At 34.6% G+C, this 17,804-nt stretch overlaps 4 protein-coding genes across 4 annotated transcripts; all 4 read left to right on the top strand.

Moving 5' to 3' along the window:
- Positions 1 to 2,355: 2,355 nt before the first annotated feature.
- On the top strand, positions 2,356 to 9,566 carry LOC123670526 (ER degradation-enhancing alpha-mannosidase-like protein 2; the record flags this gene model as incomplete). Its single annotated transcript, XM_045604015.1, has 8 exons — positions 2,356 to 2,426; positions 2,500 to 2,796; positions 4,639 to 4,882; positions 5,369 to 5,519; positions 6,232 to 6,411; positions 7,274 to 7,530; positions 8,144 to 8,388; positions 8,704 to 9,566. Coding segments are annotated over 8 exons (2,163 nt in total), but the record flags the coding sequence as incomplete, so codon positions are not given.
- A 192-nt stretch (positions 9,567 to 9,758) lies between these two features.
- LOC123670225 (testis-specific serine/threonine-protein kinase 1-like) lies at positions 9,759 to 11,172 on the top strand. The gene is made up of 3 exons (XM_045603733.1): positions 9,759 to 9,828; positions 9,941 to 10,050; positions 10,375 to 11,172. The coding sequence occupies exons 1-3, from the start codon at positions 9,759 to 9,761 to the stop codon at positions 11,158 to 11,160; spliced, it is 966 nt and encodes a 321-aa protein (XP_045459689.1). The 3' UTR covers positions 11,161 to 11,172.
- A 338-nt stretch (positions 11,173 to 11,510) lies between these two features.
- LOC123670224 (testis-specific serine/threonine-protein kinase 1-like) lies at positions 11,511 to 13,539 on the top strand. Its single transcript, XM_045603732.1, has 5 exons — positions 11,511 to 11,526; positions 11,950 to 12,083; positions 12,316 to 12,420; positions 12,498 to 13,275; positions 13,373 to 13,539. The coding sequence occupies exons 1-5, from the start codon at positions 11,511 to 11,513 to the stop codon at positions 13,537 to 13,539; spliced, it is 1,200 nt and encodes a 399-aa protein (XP_045459688.1).
- A 445-nt stretch (positions 13,540 to 13,984) lies between these two features.
- On the top strand, positions 13,985 to 17,188 carry LOC123670525 (testis-specific serine/threonine-protein kinase 6-like). The gene is made up of 5 exons (XM_045604014.1): positions 13,985 to 14,098; positions 14,176 to 14,784; positions 15,492 to 15,651; positions 16,752 to 16,883; positions 17,041 to 17,188. Exons 1-5 carry the CDS (start codon positions 13,985 to 13,987, stop codon positions 17,112 to 17,114), a joined length of 1,089 nt encoding a protein of 362 aa, XP_045459970.1. The 3' UTR covers positions 17,115 to 17,188.
- The last annotated feature ends 616 nt before the right edge of the window (positions 17,189 to 17,804 follow it).

Raw genomic sequence — 17,804 nt, 5'->3', positions numbered from 1 at the left:
GAGGTTTAGTTGCATTAAAATCACGAGGATCGCATTTTATAAAATTATGAGAGTAGTCTTGAAATTGTAACTAGTTAAGAATTGAAAACACCCTCAAAAACGCTAAATAGCGTCAACGGACAACACACATTTTGGTTGTTTCAGCTGTTGCAGTTTACGTTTGTCTATTATCTATGCCATTTCAAATTTAACCAATAACGTTGAAGCACTCATTTCTGAGTCTATGGAAAAACGGTAACATTGAGTACATCCCACTGAGCGACTGCAACGACCGCAATGCTCTATCCATCGCTCGTTCGTCATAGATGATGTCACTGTTCGCGACCACATCGTGCCCACTTCGCCCACAAAGTATATGTGGGTTAGAGTTAGTTTTCGTAGCTGGAATTTGAAAAAACAACTGTTGATTTAAAGTTATCTCTTATTCTATTCATCAAGAATGCAACAATAAATTCACAGGCATCCATGTTAAAATAAATTTTACTCCAACCCATGTGAATATTTACTCATAATTCCCACAGCTGCATGTTTTGTGATCAAATATGCGTCCCATTTATATAATTAGCTTACAACACCCGCGGCGTTTTTTAAGTCAGTGGAAGTTGGAACGGCAATTTCAGCGGTCGTAATCGATAGCTTTGTGGGTCTTAAGTGGAACGCCACCAATGTTCATTCATAGCAGTGATTCCCAAAGTGGTCTTTAACGACCCCTAGGGTATGGTGTAATAGGCTATGACAACCTGCAAGGGGTCTATGAAAGCGAAAAAAAAAATTGGAGGGTCTATAAAATGAAAATGGTGGTCCACGATAGTGTATCTTTACAAATACCTACACAACAAACATAGTACCTATTTACTTACATTATATATAATACTATCTTATAATATTTACACAGCGGAACAGGGACTTGGCGCTATTACCAATCTCCTAACGAAAAAAGAAACAGACTGGACATCATTAGCCCAGGACATTTAAAGTTAAACCTTACAAAATCGATAACTTATTATAAAAGCATCAGACGTATAATATGTTATATACCAGAAACAAAATTTTATTTTAAGTAGTTTTAACTTAAATTCGAGTAATTAATAAATACATAAAACTTAACGTATGTTTATACTTAAAGATTTTAACACTAAACTTTACTATAGTTAGAAATTTACAAAAAATCCCATAACTCAACAAATCGTTCCAACTGATAAAAAACAGAACTCCATCTGGTACATACAGACTGAATCAGCCCCAAAGGCTTTATTTTGTGATCCTGAGCTTTTATATTTAACTATTATGCTTAAAATATGTAGTAATATCATTTTTATAGAGAGTAGATTTTATCGCAGTGGAATTATCTTTAATAAAATCCTTTTTTCAAATGTTTTTTTTTTTGTGTTTTTGTAAAGTGTTCTCTATGACAATCATTGACAGCTATTAGTAAATTCTTGTCTATGGTTGTTTATAAATCTCTTGCTAATTACCTACGACAGTACAGGTGCCGACATATACAAATCTTTTTCTATTTATAGTATTAGTATAGTTTAGTATTACTAATTTTTAAAATACTACATAAGTTTATGGTCCTGATCCAGTAAAATATTATGCGGATTTTCGAGAGTTTCCCTCGATTTCTCTGAGACCCCATCATCAGATCCTGGTTGCCTTATCATGGTACCACATCAGGGATATCTACTTTCCAACAAAAGAAAGAATTATAAAAATCGGTTCATAAACGACGAAGTTATCCCCGAATACACAAAAAAAATGTATATATTATACGGTCGAATTGAGTAACCTCCTCCTTTTTTAGTTCGTTTAAAAATCGATTTATTTGGTCCGAGTAATCGATTTCAGATCGCCATGTCTAATTCATAGAACAATTTCGTGCGGACATGATTTATAATTTTATAATATATAACTATCTGTAAATATTTTAAAATTTCGTTTTATTGTATGTTATTTTAATTGTAAAATTTCGAAATAAATAGTTTAATCGATACCAGACATCCGAGAAATTTCATTTTTAGTACTGTACAGAGTATAGACCATAGAGTAGAATAAATAATTAAATATATAGGTATAAATAGGATTTATAGAATATTTTGACTTGTGGTCGTATTGGGTGGTATTGGGTAGGTACGTTTCTGCCGACAACTAATCAACTATAACATTATGTTATATCGACCGATTATGTGATGAAAACAATGTAAATTATAAAAACCTCAATATGTGTATTGTAACGTGAGAATCTTCATACAAATATCTTATTAAAATATTTAACACTACACAGACCACAGAAATACTAAATATAACACTATCGATCTTTAAAAAATGTATAAACTGTTACTTATTTCATTATTAATTTTGTGTTTCAAATCTGAAAATGTTTTGTCCATACGGGAATATAGTAAAGAAGATATCTTAAAATTAAGGTGAGAGATTATATGTGTGATAACGTGTTTACAGACCATTTAATAAAATTACTAACTTTGTTTATAATTTTAGAGAAGAAGTAAGAGAAATGTTTCAACATGCCTACGACAGTTACCTACGCTATGCATACCCTTACGATGAGTTGCGCCCTCTGAGTTGTGATGGAGTTGATACTTGGGGCAGTTATTCGCTGACACTTGTAGATGCTCTGGACATGCTAGTAATTATGGGAAACTATACGGAGTTTAATAGAGTAGTGGATGTAGTTCTTGAGAAACAAAACTTTGATTCAGATATAAATGTCTCAGTGTTCGAAACCAATATTAGAATTATTGGTGGGCTACTTAGTGCACATCTTTTATCATATAAGTAAGTATTAAGTCTTAATACAAAGTGTAATTATAGTAAGAAACTTTAACATTAAAATCTCGGATATAAAGATATCTATTTACCATTAAATATATGGTGTATAAAAAGCACATAAATACAATTAACTAATAAGTTAATTGAAATAATTATAATCATTCAATTTTGTTCACTTTTTATTTTTGATTCTCTCTGATCAATTTATATAGGAATGAAACTGATGATAATTCACCGAGTTTCATTTTCATACCATTAATAACCGAAAATTCTAGAAACAGAATTCTAGAAGGTTCAGATACTTTACTGTGTTCTAGGAAACACTGGACTTTGTTTACTTTTAACTTTGATACTCATTGATTTTAATTTGACTGATACTAGTATGAAACAGATAAATATTCATCGAGTTTCTACTTATATACCATCAACAATAGAAATTTCTAGACTTAAAACACTAGAACAGCTGTTGTCACACTTTTCCTAAGATAATCTAAGAAATCCTTCCCGGGCAACAACCATTTCTACCCCTTTTGGCCAAACTCCCTTACAGCAGGAGACCAAGGGATATCTACCACCACAACAGAGAGTAAATTACTATAAGTGGATATATACTAGCGATCCGCCTGGGCTTCACACATTTGCAAAAACTATCAGTGTTCCTCTACTACATTATGCATGTATGTTGTTGTTGTTCACGGGCTTTTTTCCGCAACTCGACGTCATGGTGCGCCTATTTTGCTTGATTGACTGGGGGGCACTATCCGTGCCAGCCTAGCTCCTTGAGGAAGCCTAGCAGACCCTTCACGTTGCCGACGACTTCCTGGAGCGACATCAGTGTCCCGAGGTGTTGTGCCTTGTAGTTCGCCACACCACCGCATTCCAGCAGGATATGTGAGGCCGTTTCTTCTGCCTCCATGCACGCTCCGCATAGGGGGCCGTCTGTAACACCTAGATCGTGTAAGTGCTTTTAAGCAAGGCATGTCCAGTAAGAGCCCCGACCAGTAGTCGGAGCTGGGCTCTTTCATAACCGCAAAGTTTGTGGGACAATCCTGGGTTGATGGTCGGAAGAGCTTCCTTGGTCTGCCTGCAGGTAGTTAGGTTTGTTCAATATTCTTGGTGCATTACCTTGGTGTTGTGTCGCAGCTGGCTGCGCAGCCATCCTAAAGGCAGAGGTAGAATGGGTTCAGGTCCGTCGACCCTCTTCTCCGATCCATTCCTTGCCAGTCGATCGGCCGCGTCGTTACATCGCGATCCACTGTGGCCCTTTATCCATTGAAGGGTAATGGTGTTTGTTTCACTTACCTTCGTCAGAGCTCGATGGCACTCGTATATTAGCCCTGATGTCATAATGTCGCTCTGTAGGGCTTGCAGGACCAATCTGCTATCGGAAAGTATACGGATTGGAAAACCCTGTACCTCTCTAGAGTTGATCGCTGTTGTTGCCATTATGATTCCCATGCATTCCGCTTGGAAGACGCTATTGTGGATTCCCAATGGCGATCATTATGCATCTATTATACATATAAACCTTCCTTTGGAATTACTCTATTTACTAAAGAAAACCACATAAAAATCTGTTGCGTAGTTTTAAAAGTCTAAGCATACAGACAGCGGGAAGCGACTGTGTTTTATACTATGTAATGATATATTATATATATTATATATATATATATATATATATATATTCATTAAAAGCCTAGTCACTGTCGTAACTAAGTTTTAATTTACTATATACAATCGTCATATAAAATTATTTATTTGAATTTTATATATTTGGTTTAAAATTAATTATTTAAACTAATTTCATTTGTTTGCATTCTTATTTAAAAGTATTTTTTACATCTTTAGGTCAGGAATGAAGTTAGAACCTGGTTGGCCATGTAATGGCCCCCTCCTACGTCTTGCAGAAGATGTAGCTCAGAGACTAATTGCTGCTTTTGATACAACCACTGGAATGCCCTATGGCACTATTAACCTGAGAAAGGGCGTGCCACCAGGAGAAACAAGCATAACTTGCACAGCTGGTGTGGGCACATTTATTATTGAATTTAGTACTTTAAGCAGGCTTACTGGAGATCCCTTATATGAAGAGGTGAGAATTTTTTAACTAAAAAAATCTTTTGAACGTATCAATGAGGGGCAGTCAGTCAGTCAGTTCAGCCTCTTGCAGTACACTGCCGGACATAGACCTCCCCAAGTTCGCGCCGTTTGTTCCTCATCCAGCCTACACTGGCAATCTTACGTAGATTAATTTATTATTTAATCTTTTCAATGAGCCGCAAAGGCTTCTTATCTTATGAAAGTGACTTGCGTTGGTAAATACCCAATCAGTCTTGGCTAACATACAATGTTTTACTGCAAAATAAATATTTGATCAATTTAAAAGATTTAACCTTCTGGAACTTGAGAAGTGCCCATTTAGATTTAAAAGACATATATTTGTCCGCAACAGTAAAGCAAAAAGCTAGTGGGGTACTTTTGAAGATATTGAAGATTCTCTAACTGACCGTTTTTCCTTGCTGTCCAGTTTATATGTTAATATGTCAACAAACAACAAAATGTTACTTATTTTGTACAGGTTGCACTTAATGCATTAAAGGCATTATATCATCACAAATCACCCATAGGTCTAGTCGGTAACCATATTGATGTCATGACTGGAAGATGGACGGCCCAAGACTCTGGTATTGGAGGCGGAGTTGATTCTTATTTTGAATATCTAGTAAAAGGTATAGTAAAAAAAGGTTAAGTCTAAAATTTTAATTTACATGTTGATGGGATAGGTATGGTCATGGCGGCCCAGTTAGGAGCATTTGAATATTAATAGAAAGATTAGTGATTTAAATCAAAGCTAATCTCTAATTAATTATTGATAACTAGTGACCCGCCCCGGCTTCGCAATGCTTTTACTAAATATACTACAGAATGTCTTTATTTATAGTGTGAAGTGTGAGGCTAGCTTATAGCATGGTTATTAACATAATAACAACAACATTCAAATATGCGTCGTTAGATTACACGTTGTTACAGAGTGCACTGAAGAAATGAAGGTTCACTGCTTGTGCCCCGTAGGTGATAGCGTGATAATATGTATGTATGTAGCCTATATGTTGACCCGACTTCTTAATAATATTCGTGCCAAATTTGAAGTAAATCCATGCAGTACTTTTTGAGTTTATCCCGGACATACATACAGACAGACAAACAGACAAAAATTCTAAAAACCATATTTTTGGCTTCGGTATCGATTGTAGATCACATCCCAAGTATTCTTTTAAAAAAATATTCAATGTACAGTTTTGACTTTCCTACCATTTTATTATATGTAATATTAATATTGTTATAAATTTGTAATATAAATACTGGTTGTTACCATTCAATATGGTATAATAGAGTGTATTATGGTAAAGGGCCTTAAGGTAATAAAATATATTATTCTAGGGGCGATACTGCTAGAGCGGCCCGAGTTGATGTCAATGTTCAACGAAGCCCGCCGTGCAATCGACAAGTACCTCAAGAAAGACGACTGGTATGTTTGGGCGACCATGTTGAGAGGACACGTCACGCTGCCTGTGTTTCAGTCACTGGACTCCTACTGGCCCGGCTTACTCAGTCTAATAGGTATTTATTTTATATACAAGATTTTCTGTAAAAAGGTTATTATATTTCTATAATTAAGTTTAGACAGAGAAACCTAATAATTTTTCTGTATAAATGAAGTTCTGTATAAATAAAATAAGAATCACTTCATTATACTGAGGTAGGGTAGGATGACCAGAGCTCCTGGGGGGGGGGGTGTATGGGGTTGGAAACGCGCTTACGAGACGATACTTCTGGTGTTGCAGACATTTATAAACTACGGTAATCCCTTACCATCAGATGAGCCGTACGCTTGATTGCCAATCTAAAACATTTAAAAAAAAAAATTATTAACTTTCTACCAGTAGAAATAAATTCTTATTAAAATAAAAGCAGCTATGATATGTAATTTAATTTTTTTATATGCTGTGTGGCTACGGCACTAAAGAATTTAGCCACCCCCTCTCTTCTCGTGGGTGTCGTAAGAGGCGACTAAGGGATAACAAGGTTCCACAACCATCTTGGAACTTAAGAAGCCGACCGATGGCGGGATAACCATCCAACTGCTGGCTTTGAAATACACAGGCCGAAGACGGGCAGCAGCGTCTTCGGTGCGACAAAGCCAGTACTGCGGTCACCAACCCGCCTGCCCAGCGTGGTGACTATGGGCAAAACACATGAGTTCACGTTATTTTTGGCGTAAACTTGTGGAGGCCTATGTCCAGCAGTGGACTGTATAGGCTGTAATGATGATATAAATGTAATTTTTTTTTATATATATATAAACGTACTGTGTAAACTCTTCTATGTATTTACTAAAACCTATTGTGTTGATTTTATGAACAAAAACAATAGGATTTTATTTAATTTAGGAAAAGTACTAACAACAAAATTTAATTTTCAGGTGAAAGTGATACTGCACTGCGAATAATACACAATTACCACAGTGTTTGGAAGCAATATGGATTTACACCAGAAGTATACAACCTCGGTACAGGAGAGGCCTCATCAGCAAGGGAAAGCTATCCTTTGAGACCGGAGCTGATTGAGTCTATCATGTACTTATATAGAGAGACAAGAGATCCTATACTGTTACAAATGGGAGAGGATATACTCCGGAGCATACAGCACAGTGCAAGAACACCTTGTGGATATGCTACGGTAAGTTGATTTTATTGAAATACTAGCTGTGCCCCCGAAGTCGTTCGTGTGCAATGTAACAAAATGTTATTGTTCAGTTCTTAGAGTTATAAAATAAATAAACTTCTAAATTAAAAGTAGCCTAAGTTACTCCTTATCACATTAGTTATCTGCCAGTGAAAGTGCCGTCTAAATTGCCGTCAATCAAGCCGTTTCAAAATGAAAATGGTTAAAAATGTTATTTTGGTATATGTACCGTGTATATGCATTTCTTAAAAGGTGGATATTTTTTTATATTACAAACAGACACTCTAATTTTATTGATGTGTATATATTACTAGAAACTAGTCTGGTGGACTTCCAAAATTAATGAACAAAAAAAAAACTTCTTGGATTCAATGAAACAATAATAAATTCTATTTGGAGATTTCCATATTAAATCCATCAGCATACAAAATAATTAAAACAATAACTGGACAACCTGAATAATTAAATTACATAAAAAATAACGTAACAAAGGTGCGAAAGTTAAAATGCATGCAGCGATTAATTTATAAGACTAAAGAATATATTAAAAAAATTATTTTATATAAAATAACAATTCATTGTATTGCAAGAAAGTGTAAAATTACAGATAAAAGACGTCCGTGACCACCGAAAGGAAGATCGAATGGAATCATTCTTTCTCGCTGAAACTACCAAATACTTATACTTATTGTTTGACCCTGACAACTTCATACACAACCCGGGGGTCCACGGAACAGTTATAAACACACCTAATGGAGAATGTATCGTTGACATGGGAGGATATGTGTTTAACACTGAGGCTCATCCCATCGATCCACTAATGTTACATTGTTGCCACGAAGCAAGTCAAGGGTATGTGAATTAATATTATCTAAAAATGTCAGTTAATGTTTAATTATGCTATCTATTTTATTGAGGTAGAGCACTATTCTGACTTTATACTTTAAGTTGCATATATATTAGTCGCAACATATCAGATTTTTTAAACTATTTTAATATGGTAAGGTTGGGCCAGTATAGTTAAGTGTTCTGAGCTCCAGGAATGGGTCAGGGGTAGGGTCGGCAACACTTTTTCGATACTTCTGGCGGGGGCTGGGTGGGCCGAACACTTGTTTGCCTTCCTAGTTATAAAAAAAATCAATTCAAAGACTAATAATTATTTTTCAGTATAAACATAAGCGAAGTACACAGAATATCACAAATATTGGACGAGGAAGATAATATAAAGTTTATGACAATGATAGACGCCTCTATGAACAGAAATGTTACCAATACAACTGAGACTACAACACAATCTGAATCAGTAGCAAATGATACAGTCGAAACTACTAATACAACAACAGCCGAAACTACTAATACAACAACAGCCGAAAAAAAAGGCGAACAGAATCAAGAGTTGATCAAAACTGAAACGCGAACAGGATACGTTAACATTGACGGTACAGAGAGAGAGAAAAATAAAAATGAAAGTCTAGGCGATATCTTGAAAGAACATATAAATAATTACTACAACAGTACGAAGATAAACGAGAGCGAAGTGAAGCCAATTCCAGAGCCCGATGTTAAAGCGGATTCTAAAGTAGAAGTCGACGATATAATCGTACCGAAAATAGAAACTGTGAAGTTACAACCGCCGAGTAGTACGAGAGCGAAGGAAGTATTAAAGTTATTGCCGAAAGTTATTCAAGACTACATCAATAACGACTACAAACCGAAGGCGACTTGCGATCCGCAACGCATGTTGGAGAGGATACGAAATGAAAAGCGATATCCGGAACATCCGGATATCAATAATTATAGTTTACTTCTGACATCGGCCCCAACCTTTATGCAGAGGGTGTGTATCGCCGGCGAATTTTTGAACAGAAAACATATTGAATTGTGACATTTCATGAATTTGATTTTATCTTTAATGTATTGCCTAGAATGTGTTATTCTACTTAGTCGTTACACATTTCTGTAGCATAAAATGCTAGGCTTCAATTTAGATATCAACTATAATATAAATTAATAAAAGAAATAAGGCTAAAGTTTTTTGTTAGTAATATATAAAAAAATAAATATTGTTATATTAAAAATTGCCTATTATTTGATAAAAACCCCCAGATTTTCAATTTAAAATGAATCTTTTGAAGCATGCAAACCAATTCATTAAAACTTTTTTCTTCTTAGTTCTTATTTTTATTCTTATACTCTGTCGTATTTATTTCCCTCAAATAGCAATGAATAGCAGCGTCAATTTGGCATATAGCTATAAATATATTTTAGAAAACTTCATAGAACTAAATTTCAGTAATGTAAAACAAAATTTAAAAATGCCCTCTTATTATCTCGCTGCAAATTTGTCAGCTGAGCGAGGGATATTTTGTGATTATTCGTGGCACAATGCTCTATGTTTGAATAGATGTCGGAATTATAATGAACGATCTGAAAACTACTGTATCAGAGGAAAATACGTTATCTGCTAAAGGATATAAATTGCAAAAATTCGTCGGTGAAGGAGCATACGCTAAGGTAATAAAGAAATGAGAATAATGTAACAAGACTAATACGATATCAGAGTCAATTAAAATTTTATAAAATTATATCTTGTGTACCGTGGTCGAAATGTTTGTTTGGAAAAAGTATTAAAAATCTTAAAAAGTCTTCATAACTCTGCAAAAATCTTAAAAAATCTTAAGACTTTTAAAATAATAAGTCTTTATAACTCTTCAAAACTCTGAAAAGATCAAATATTGTCTGAAATTTCAGACTTATGTAAATGTTTCCAACAAATAGTTCCACCAGAGTACGTAAAAAAATAAAAACAACTTATTTAAATTCACAATATTTTACTAGGTGTATTTAACTGAGTACACGGCAAAAGACGAAACTAATAAAACGACATTAGCATGTAAAATAATAGAGACACTGAAGGCTCCGAAAGATTTCGTTGTCAAGTTCTTGCCTCGTGAAATAGACGTCCTTATTCATTTAAATCATCCACACGTAATTCATGTCCATAGCATATTTCAAAGAAAAACAAAGTACTACATTTTTATGCGATACAGCGAAAATGGCGATCTCCTTGGGTATATTTTGAAAAACGGCTGCGTTTCTGAAAATCAATCGAGAGTTTGGCTTCGCCAGTTAGCTCTAGCTCTGCAGTACCTTCATGAATTGGAAATCAGTCATCGAGATATTAAATGTGAGAACGTTTTGTTAACTGCCAATTTCAACGTGAAACTATCCGATTTTGGTTTCTCGAGGTTTTGCGTGGATGATGAAGACCAACCGATCTTGAGCGAGACATATTGCGGTTCGATGTCCTACGCGGCACCGGAGATTTTACGCGGCAAGCCGTATTTACCTAAACCGACCGATTTATGGTCTTTAGGAGTTGTGCTCTTTGTAATGTTAAATAAGTCGATGCCTTTCGATGACACTCGTATGCGAAAGCTTTACGAACAACAGATGGGAAAAAAGTATAGATTTAGATCACGCGTCGCAAGTGTCCTTTCGTTAGAGTGTAAGTCTGTGGTGAAGCATTTGCTTGAACCAGATCCCGGATTGAGACATTCAGCGACTCAAATTCTTAATTCGGATTGGATTGCTATGGACAGTAGACTCACCAGTGAGTATTAAAGACTACCAATGATGTAAAAAATAAACAGTATCATTGTAGTAGCTGATATACATAGGCTGGCCCTAAATATTGTTACTAAGAAAAAAAAACTTTTTTCTATTGTACGTAAGTAACATTTATTAATATTATAGTGTTAACACACTAAAACTTATTAATATTATAGTTTAAAACATTATTATAAAATCATTAAAATATAATATAAAGCTTATTCGAAGTAGTCTCCATTGGCTGCAATAACACTCCTTTAAACGTTAAGGTCAGTTATCAATTATAATGAAGCACGCACTCTTTCTATGGGAAAATTCTTCACTGCAAACCGTCTGGATGGTTTTAGGGAGTCCAAATTATCATGGTATTTAGAGCAAGTAATAACGCTCTAAAACTGACCATAAATTATAATCTAGAGGATTAAGATCGAGACTACATGACGGCCCGTCTCCAGGTCTGATGAAGTCCGGAACGTTGGTTTCTAACCAAGATTGGGTGGATCGAGCTTTATGATCCGGCGTCAAGTCTTGCTGAAAGAACCATTCTTGGTTATTCAACATTATGTTGTTAAGAGGCTTAACTACCTTCTCAAGAATCTATCTTGATACACTTATGCCGTATTTTAATATCACAAAATATTTTACAATGAAACAATCATATAAAAATGACAGATTCCAAATTAAAATGTAATATTTGTTTATTTTTAATTGTAACAGTATTTAAGGCCAGACAATGTATTGTTTTTATAAAATATGTAAAACTGTAAATATATTCGTAAAATACGTTTGTTAAAATTCTAGCTCTCAACGCAGTTGAAGCAGCTGCTCTTCAAAGGGCTAAAGAGGAAAGACAAAGATTGACAGATATTCATAAAAATCCACCAAAAAGGCAAGGCGATATCTTAGAACGCGAACATAGGGAATCCACAAATAGGGTATTTACGACATTTTTAGTCTGAATATTATCACAAATTCGTGAATTTATGTTAGTAAAATTTTATACGCCTACGCAGGTCAGTGAAATGATAAAGTCTCTTGCAAACCTAACGGCGAAACAGAAAAAAGCGGATTAAATGGAGGGAAAAGTAAAGGTGTTGTATTATTTTATTAAATAAATATTATTGTCTTTGTGAGTTCTGTTTAAGCTTTATCTTTTAACGAATATAGCTCAAGATAATAGAGGATTTAAAATTAACGGGTTCTGAACAGTTAACGCTTGCCAATCGTGGTTACAAAATGATAAAGAAAGTCAATGAGGGGTCCTACGCTAAGGTGAACAGACATCACTTTAATCGTAAACGTGACATTATTTAGTAAATTTAATTTATCTCTGATAAATATTCCTATAGGTCTACCTTGCAGAATATAGAAACCCGAATAAAAATGATAAACTAACAGTACTGGCTTGTAAAGTGATCGATACTAACACAGCACCCAAGGATTTCGTTAAGAAGTTTCTACCAAGAGAAATCGAAATGTTAATAAAGCTTAACCATCCACATCTCGTTCACACGCATAGTATTTTTCAGAGAAGAAATAAATATTTTATATTTATGAGATTTATGGAGAATGGAGACTTACTCGAACATATATTACAAAAAGGTGCAGTTCAAGAAGATCAGGCTAGGATATGGACGCGGCAGTTGGCTCTTGCCATACAATATATGCACGAACTGGAAATAGCACATAGGGATATTAAATGTGAAAACGTACTTTTAACAGCGAATCAAAACGCCAAGCTATCGGATTTTGGCTTTGCTCGCATGTGTGTTGACAAAAGACTAAAGAGTATTCACAGCGATACATTCTGTGGCTCTTTGTCATACACTGCGCCGGAGATCTTGCAAGGGTCGCCATACTATCCAAAACCGACGGACATATGGTCACTTGGTATCGTTATGTATGTTATGTTAAACAGAGCGATGCCTTTCGAAGATAAACACATAAAGCAACTGTATCAAGCTCAAATAAACAAAAATTGGAGATTTCGATCACGCTATGTTGATTCTTTATCAGATAATTGTAAGCGACTTATTAATCAGATGTTAGAACCTAATTATCGAAATAGGATAAAAATTGATAATATTCTTAACAGTGAGTGGATAGCCATGGACGCCAGGCTACTAGGTTGGAACAGTTTATTATTGTAATGTATTAATTTGTTGTTGATTTAAAGTAAAAGTAAATTTTTTCGTTAACTGCTTGAAATGTTATAAAATTTCAGAATGGTCTCCTCAAGAGACATTGGCCTACAATAAAGCTCGAGAAGAGAAAAGAAGTTTGATAAAAAAATTAGAAGTCGAAGAAAACATTAAGGAACCGCAACCAGAAACATCGATTGTTAAAAGTAATTGTGAATCAGTCGGTTCTAATTCCACATGGTGCGACTAATCATGAATACACAATTGACGTAGTAATTATCACTAGGACACTATTGAGTGATTATAAAGTGTATCTTATTTTAGATGTCGAAAAAGAGCTGAAAGAAAAAATTAATTGGCTGCTCAAAATATTGCAATTGGAATTTCTATGTTACTGTGAGCGCTACTTCGTTAGTATTGTCGGGGTTTTAATTTTTACGTTATTATTATTAGAACATATAAGAACTTAATTGGCATACTTAAGAGAAAACAAACCTGATGTAATGTGTCAATCATACCGAAAGTCATCATTGCAATTTTGATAAACTTCAAAATTTACGGTATTTTTGATAAAAATGTAGAACAATAAAAAAAATAGATCATGTGTTTTTATAATCGATAATATTTTAATCACTATGCCGACAAAAGTAAAAATAAAATAATTATGTAGAATGTAAAGCGATAAGGTCACACAAATGTGTCCGGCAACGGAGAAGTTAGATTTGAGTACAACACAATCAGATATTTTAGTGTTGCAGGAGAAAGGATTCATATTAGAAAAGATAATTGGAGAGGGTTCTTACGCTAAAGTAAGTATCAACAAATTAAATGTAACTATAAAAAAATACTATTTTTCGAATACCTATAAAACTTAAAAAATTCATAGGTATTTAAAGCAACGCACCTGGTAGACGAAACCCGTCACAGCATTATGGCCTGTAAAGTAATAGATACGGCACAAGCTCCTCGGGACTACTTAACGAAATTCTTACCACGAGAGTTAGACATTTTGATTCGTGTCAACCATCCGCACATTGTCCACGTATCCAATATTTTTCAACGCCGTGCCAAATACTTTATATTTCTCCGCTTTGCCGAAAATGGTGACTTACTGGATTTCTTGTCACAAAACGGTGCCGTGCCAGAAAATCAAAGTAGACTTTGGATGCGTCAGATTTTATCTGGAATCAACTACATACATACTTTGAACGTAGCCCACAGAGACTTGAAATGTGAAAACATACTTATAACAGCAAATTACAATGTTAAAATAACGGATTTTGGGTTTGCTCGAAATGTCAGACAGAGAGATCGCGATTTGTTGAGTGAAACGTACTGCGGTTCGTTATCGTACGCAGCCCCTGAAGTCTTGAAAGGCGTTCCGTATTTACCAAAACTTTCTGATATGTGGTCTGTCGGTGTCATTTTGTACACAATGCTCAACAAAGCTTTACCTTTTAATGAGACATCTGTAAAGAAACTATACGAAAAACAGGTAAAAAATAGTCAGTATTAAAGTTTTACAAATTATTATTTATATAATTATTATTACAAAGTATTATCAATGCGTGTAAAAATTTAACTTACCTGGTAATTTTTTTGGACAGCCAAATACTGTCCAAAAATTTATCCAGTAATTTTCAAATGATCAGCCAGTGGTGTCGTGATGTGATGGAAAGTCCTTCAACACTTTTTCTAAATAGAAAGTGGAGTAGATTGTTGCAGTGCAGTAACATTTCTAGTCTGTTTTTTTTTAACAAACGGGTTTCGAAAACTTTGACTGCGCTGTTATTGGGCCACGTGCTCACCGGGACACGGTGGGGAGACACAAGGACTGCACAAACACCCAGGCCACGGCAAACATCTGTATAGTCAATACAAATATTTGTCATGTGCGGGACCGAACCCGCAACCGCCAGCGCAACAGCCGTCGTCTGTTATTAATCTATAAAAATAATATAATTTTCTCTACAGTAAATTTAAGAAATATTCGATATGAACGAGCCTATAGAAATTTAAAAACAAGAAAAAAGGCGTTGGCCCCACCCCTAACAATAACCCATCTCACTCTATCAATATCGGAAATGTGCGAAAGATATACATAGTACTTACCCGTTCGCCAAAAAAAAAAAACAGACTATAATTTGCTATACTAAGATTTCAATAAACATTGTTAACAGAAAACGTTTCATCTATACGTAGGTAATGCGCAAGTGGCGCTTTCGTACAAGTGTTGTAAACAATCTCTCGACAGAGTGTAAGTTACAAGTGACGCAGTTGATGGAACCAGAGCCGAAGGCGCGCCCGACTGCCGCTGCCACTTTTAATGGAACCTGGATTGCTATGGACCCGAGACTTATGAGTTAGAAAGCGTTTTGTTTTTAATAAGTGGACCAACTTGGTTTAATTTGCGTTGAATTTTGACTCAATATTGAGTTGATATAAATAAATCGGCTATAACTTAAATTTGATAATCTTTATTATTCTTATTAAAAACGATCATATCCAAAATGTATTTGGTAAATCAGGCTATTATAGTACCTACCTGATGAGAATGCTTAAAGCACGGTCTTATACACAGGTCATGTAACTACAGTAGTGGGGGGTACGTCGGCATAATGGTTTACGGCCACCAGAGGCATGACGATCGATGGGTGTGCTGTACAACGAAGACGGAATAGAATTCTGTTTCTTTTTCTATCACACGTAAAGAATTTGTTTTAAAATATAGTCAATTACAATGAATAGTCATATTCTTACTAATCTCTCACTGTTGAAATTAGACTTAGTTTCATGACGTGTATATAAGACCGTGACTTAAAGACATTAATTTAATTTTCATTATATTAGTACACATCTTTTATCTGAATTTATATACCGAATACAGTCAATATTTATCAGGTCCTTATTTTACAAATTGATTTTTTTTTAATTCTAAAAACGTTATCAATGTGCAAATATTGTATCATTGTTGTTAAACTATTAAATATTTGATAGAAATTTTAAGTAGGTTGATGTTGCTGGTCGGAGCATGGGGCAGATAGAAACAGTATTAGCAGTAAAGAATATAGCCACCTTCTCTCTTCTCGTGGGTGTCGTAAGAGGCGACTAAGGGATAACACAGTTCCACTACCACCTTGGAACTTAAAAAGCCGACCGATGGCTTGATAACCATCCAACTGCTGGCTTTCAAATACACAGGACGAAGACGGGCAGCAGCGTCTTCGGTGCGACAAAGTCAGCCCTTCGGTCACCAACCCGCCTGCCCAGCGTGGTGACTATGGGCAAAATACATGAGTTGGCGCCATTTTTGGCGCGAACTTAGAGAGGCCTATGTTCAGCACTGAATAAGCTGAAGTGATGATGATGAGTTTGATACAGTACCTCTTTGTACTCTCGTTTTTCTACTTATATTATATATGTACAATATCTTACATTCTAATATTGTTTATTTCCTTGTAGAATTAACGTTTTTAGAAGAGTCGCTTTTGAAACAAGCTCAAGAAGAATCTTTGAGAAAAGAAAGAGAACATTTCGAAGAAGAGACTGAAGTTGAGAGGCTCGCTGAACTAAGACGTAAGGGCAGAGGAAAAGGTCATAAAAATTACCATTTTGACTTCAAATCAAAATTTTATTTATGTCGGTTACTTTATCTCGATGCTTCTGTAAGAATTTGTTAATGTTGCCATTCCATTTTTTTTTCTATTAATATTTCATACATACTTTTAAATAAAGTAGATTTTTTTTTCAGAGGGTTTAAAAATATTAAAAACGGCAGATTCGAATTTTGCTAAATCACAACCGCTATTCAACGATAAGGAATGAAAAACAATTATATTAATTCATTCAGTGTTTATTAACTCTTACATTTTTATATTTATTTAAGTTATTGTAAAAATTATTTCAATACATTTTTGTATAAACGAGCTGTTGTTATGATATTCATCACCGCCGATTTTTAATTATTACAAAGCTATGGAAGACAAGGGTCCATCATAAAGGTCGAATTATTGCTATTCCCTTTTAGAGTTAATCTTCAAACATTATTCTTAATTACATTATTCTTATAACTTGTTATGAAATCAAATATTTCTTTGCTATATTATATTATATGATAGAATTCCGTGAGTAAAGATTTAACTCTAAAATGGTTCAGAAATGTCCACAAAGGGCTATTACAACATTTATATAAGATTTGGCACAGCTTGGTAGGAACAGGATCATGGTTCATCCAGTCTAAGTAAATCGTATCCAAAATTTGGTACACATAAGACAAAAATACAATTTTGTCGCCAAGTATAATTGCAAAGTACAAGAAGACATTTTCACACAGCTTAAAAATAAAAATTGGACCTTCGTTAAGTTATTAACTTTTCTACAATATTTTGATTTTTTATTCTAAAAGTTATAAGAGATTTACATAATTGTTATTGTGGTCCAAGTTTTTGTACAGAACACTCAGTAAATGCTGTATTTTGAACACTGTATGTTGTGCGATTTAGGGCAGAGTAGGAA

Source organism: Melitaea cinxia, chromosome 4 (assembly GCF_905220565.1).
Source record: "Melitaea cinxia chromosome 4, ilMelCinx1.1, whole genome shotgun sequence".
In the NCBI taxonomy this organism is placed as follows: Eukaryota; Metazoa; Arthropoda; class Insecta; order Lepidoptera; family Nymphalidae; genus Melitaea; species Melitaea cinxia.
Note: the sequence above shows the minus strand (reverse complement) of the source record. Positions and strands in the feature narration are given on the sequence as shown.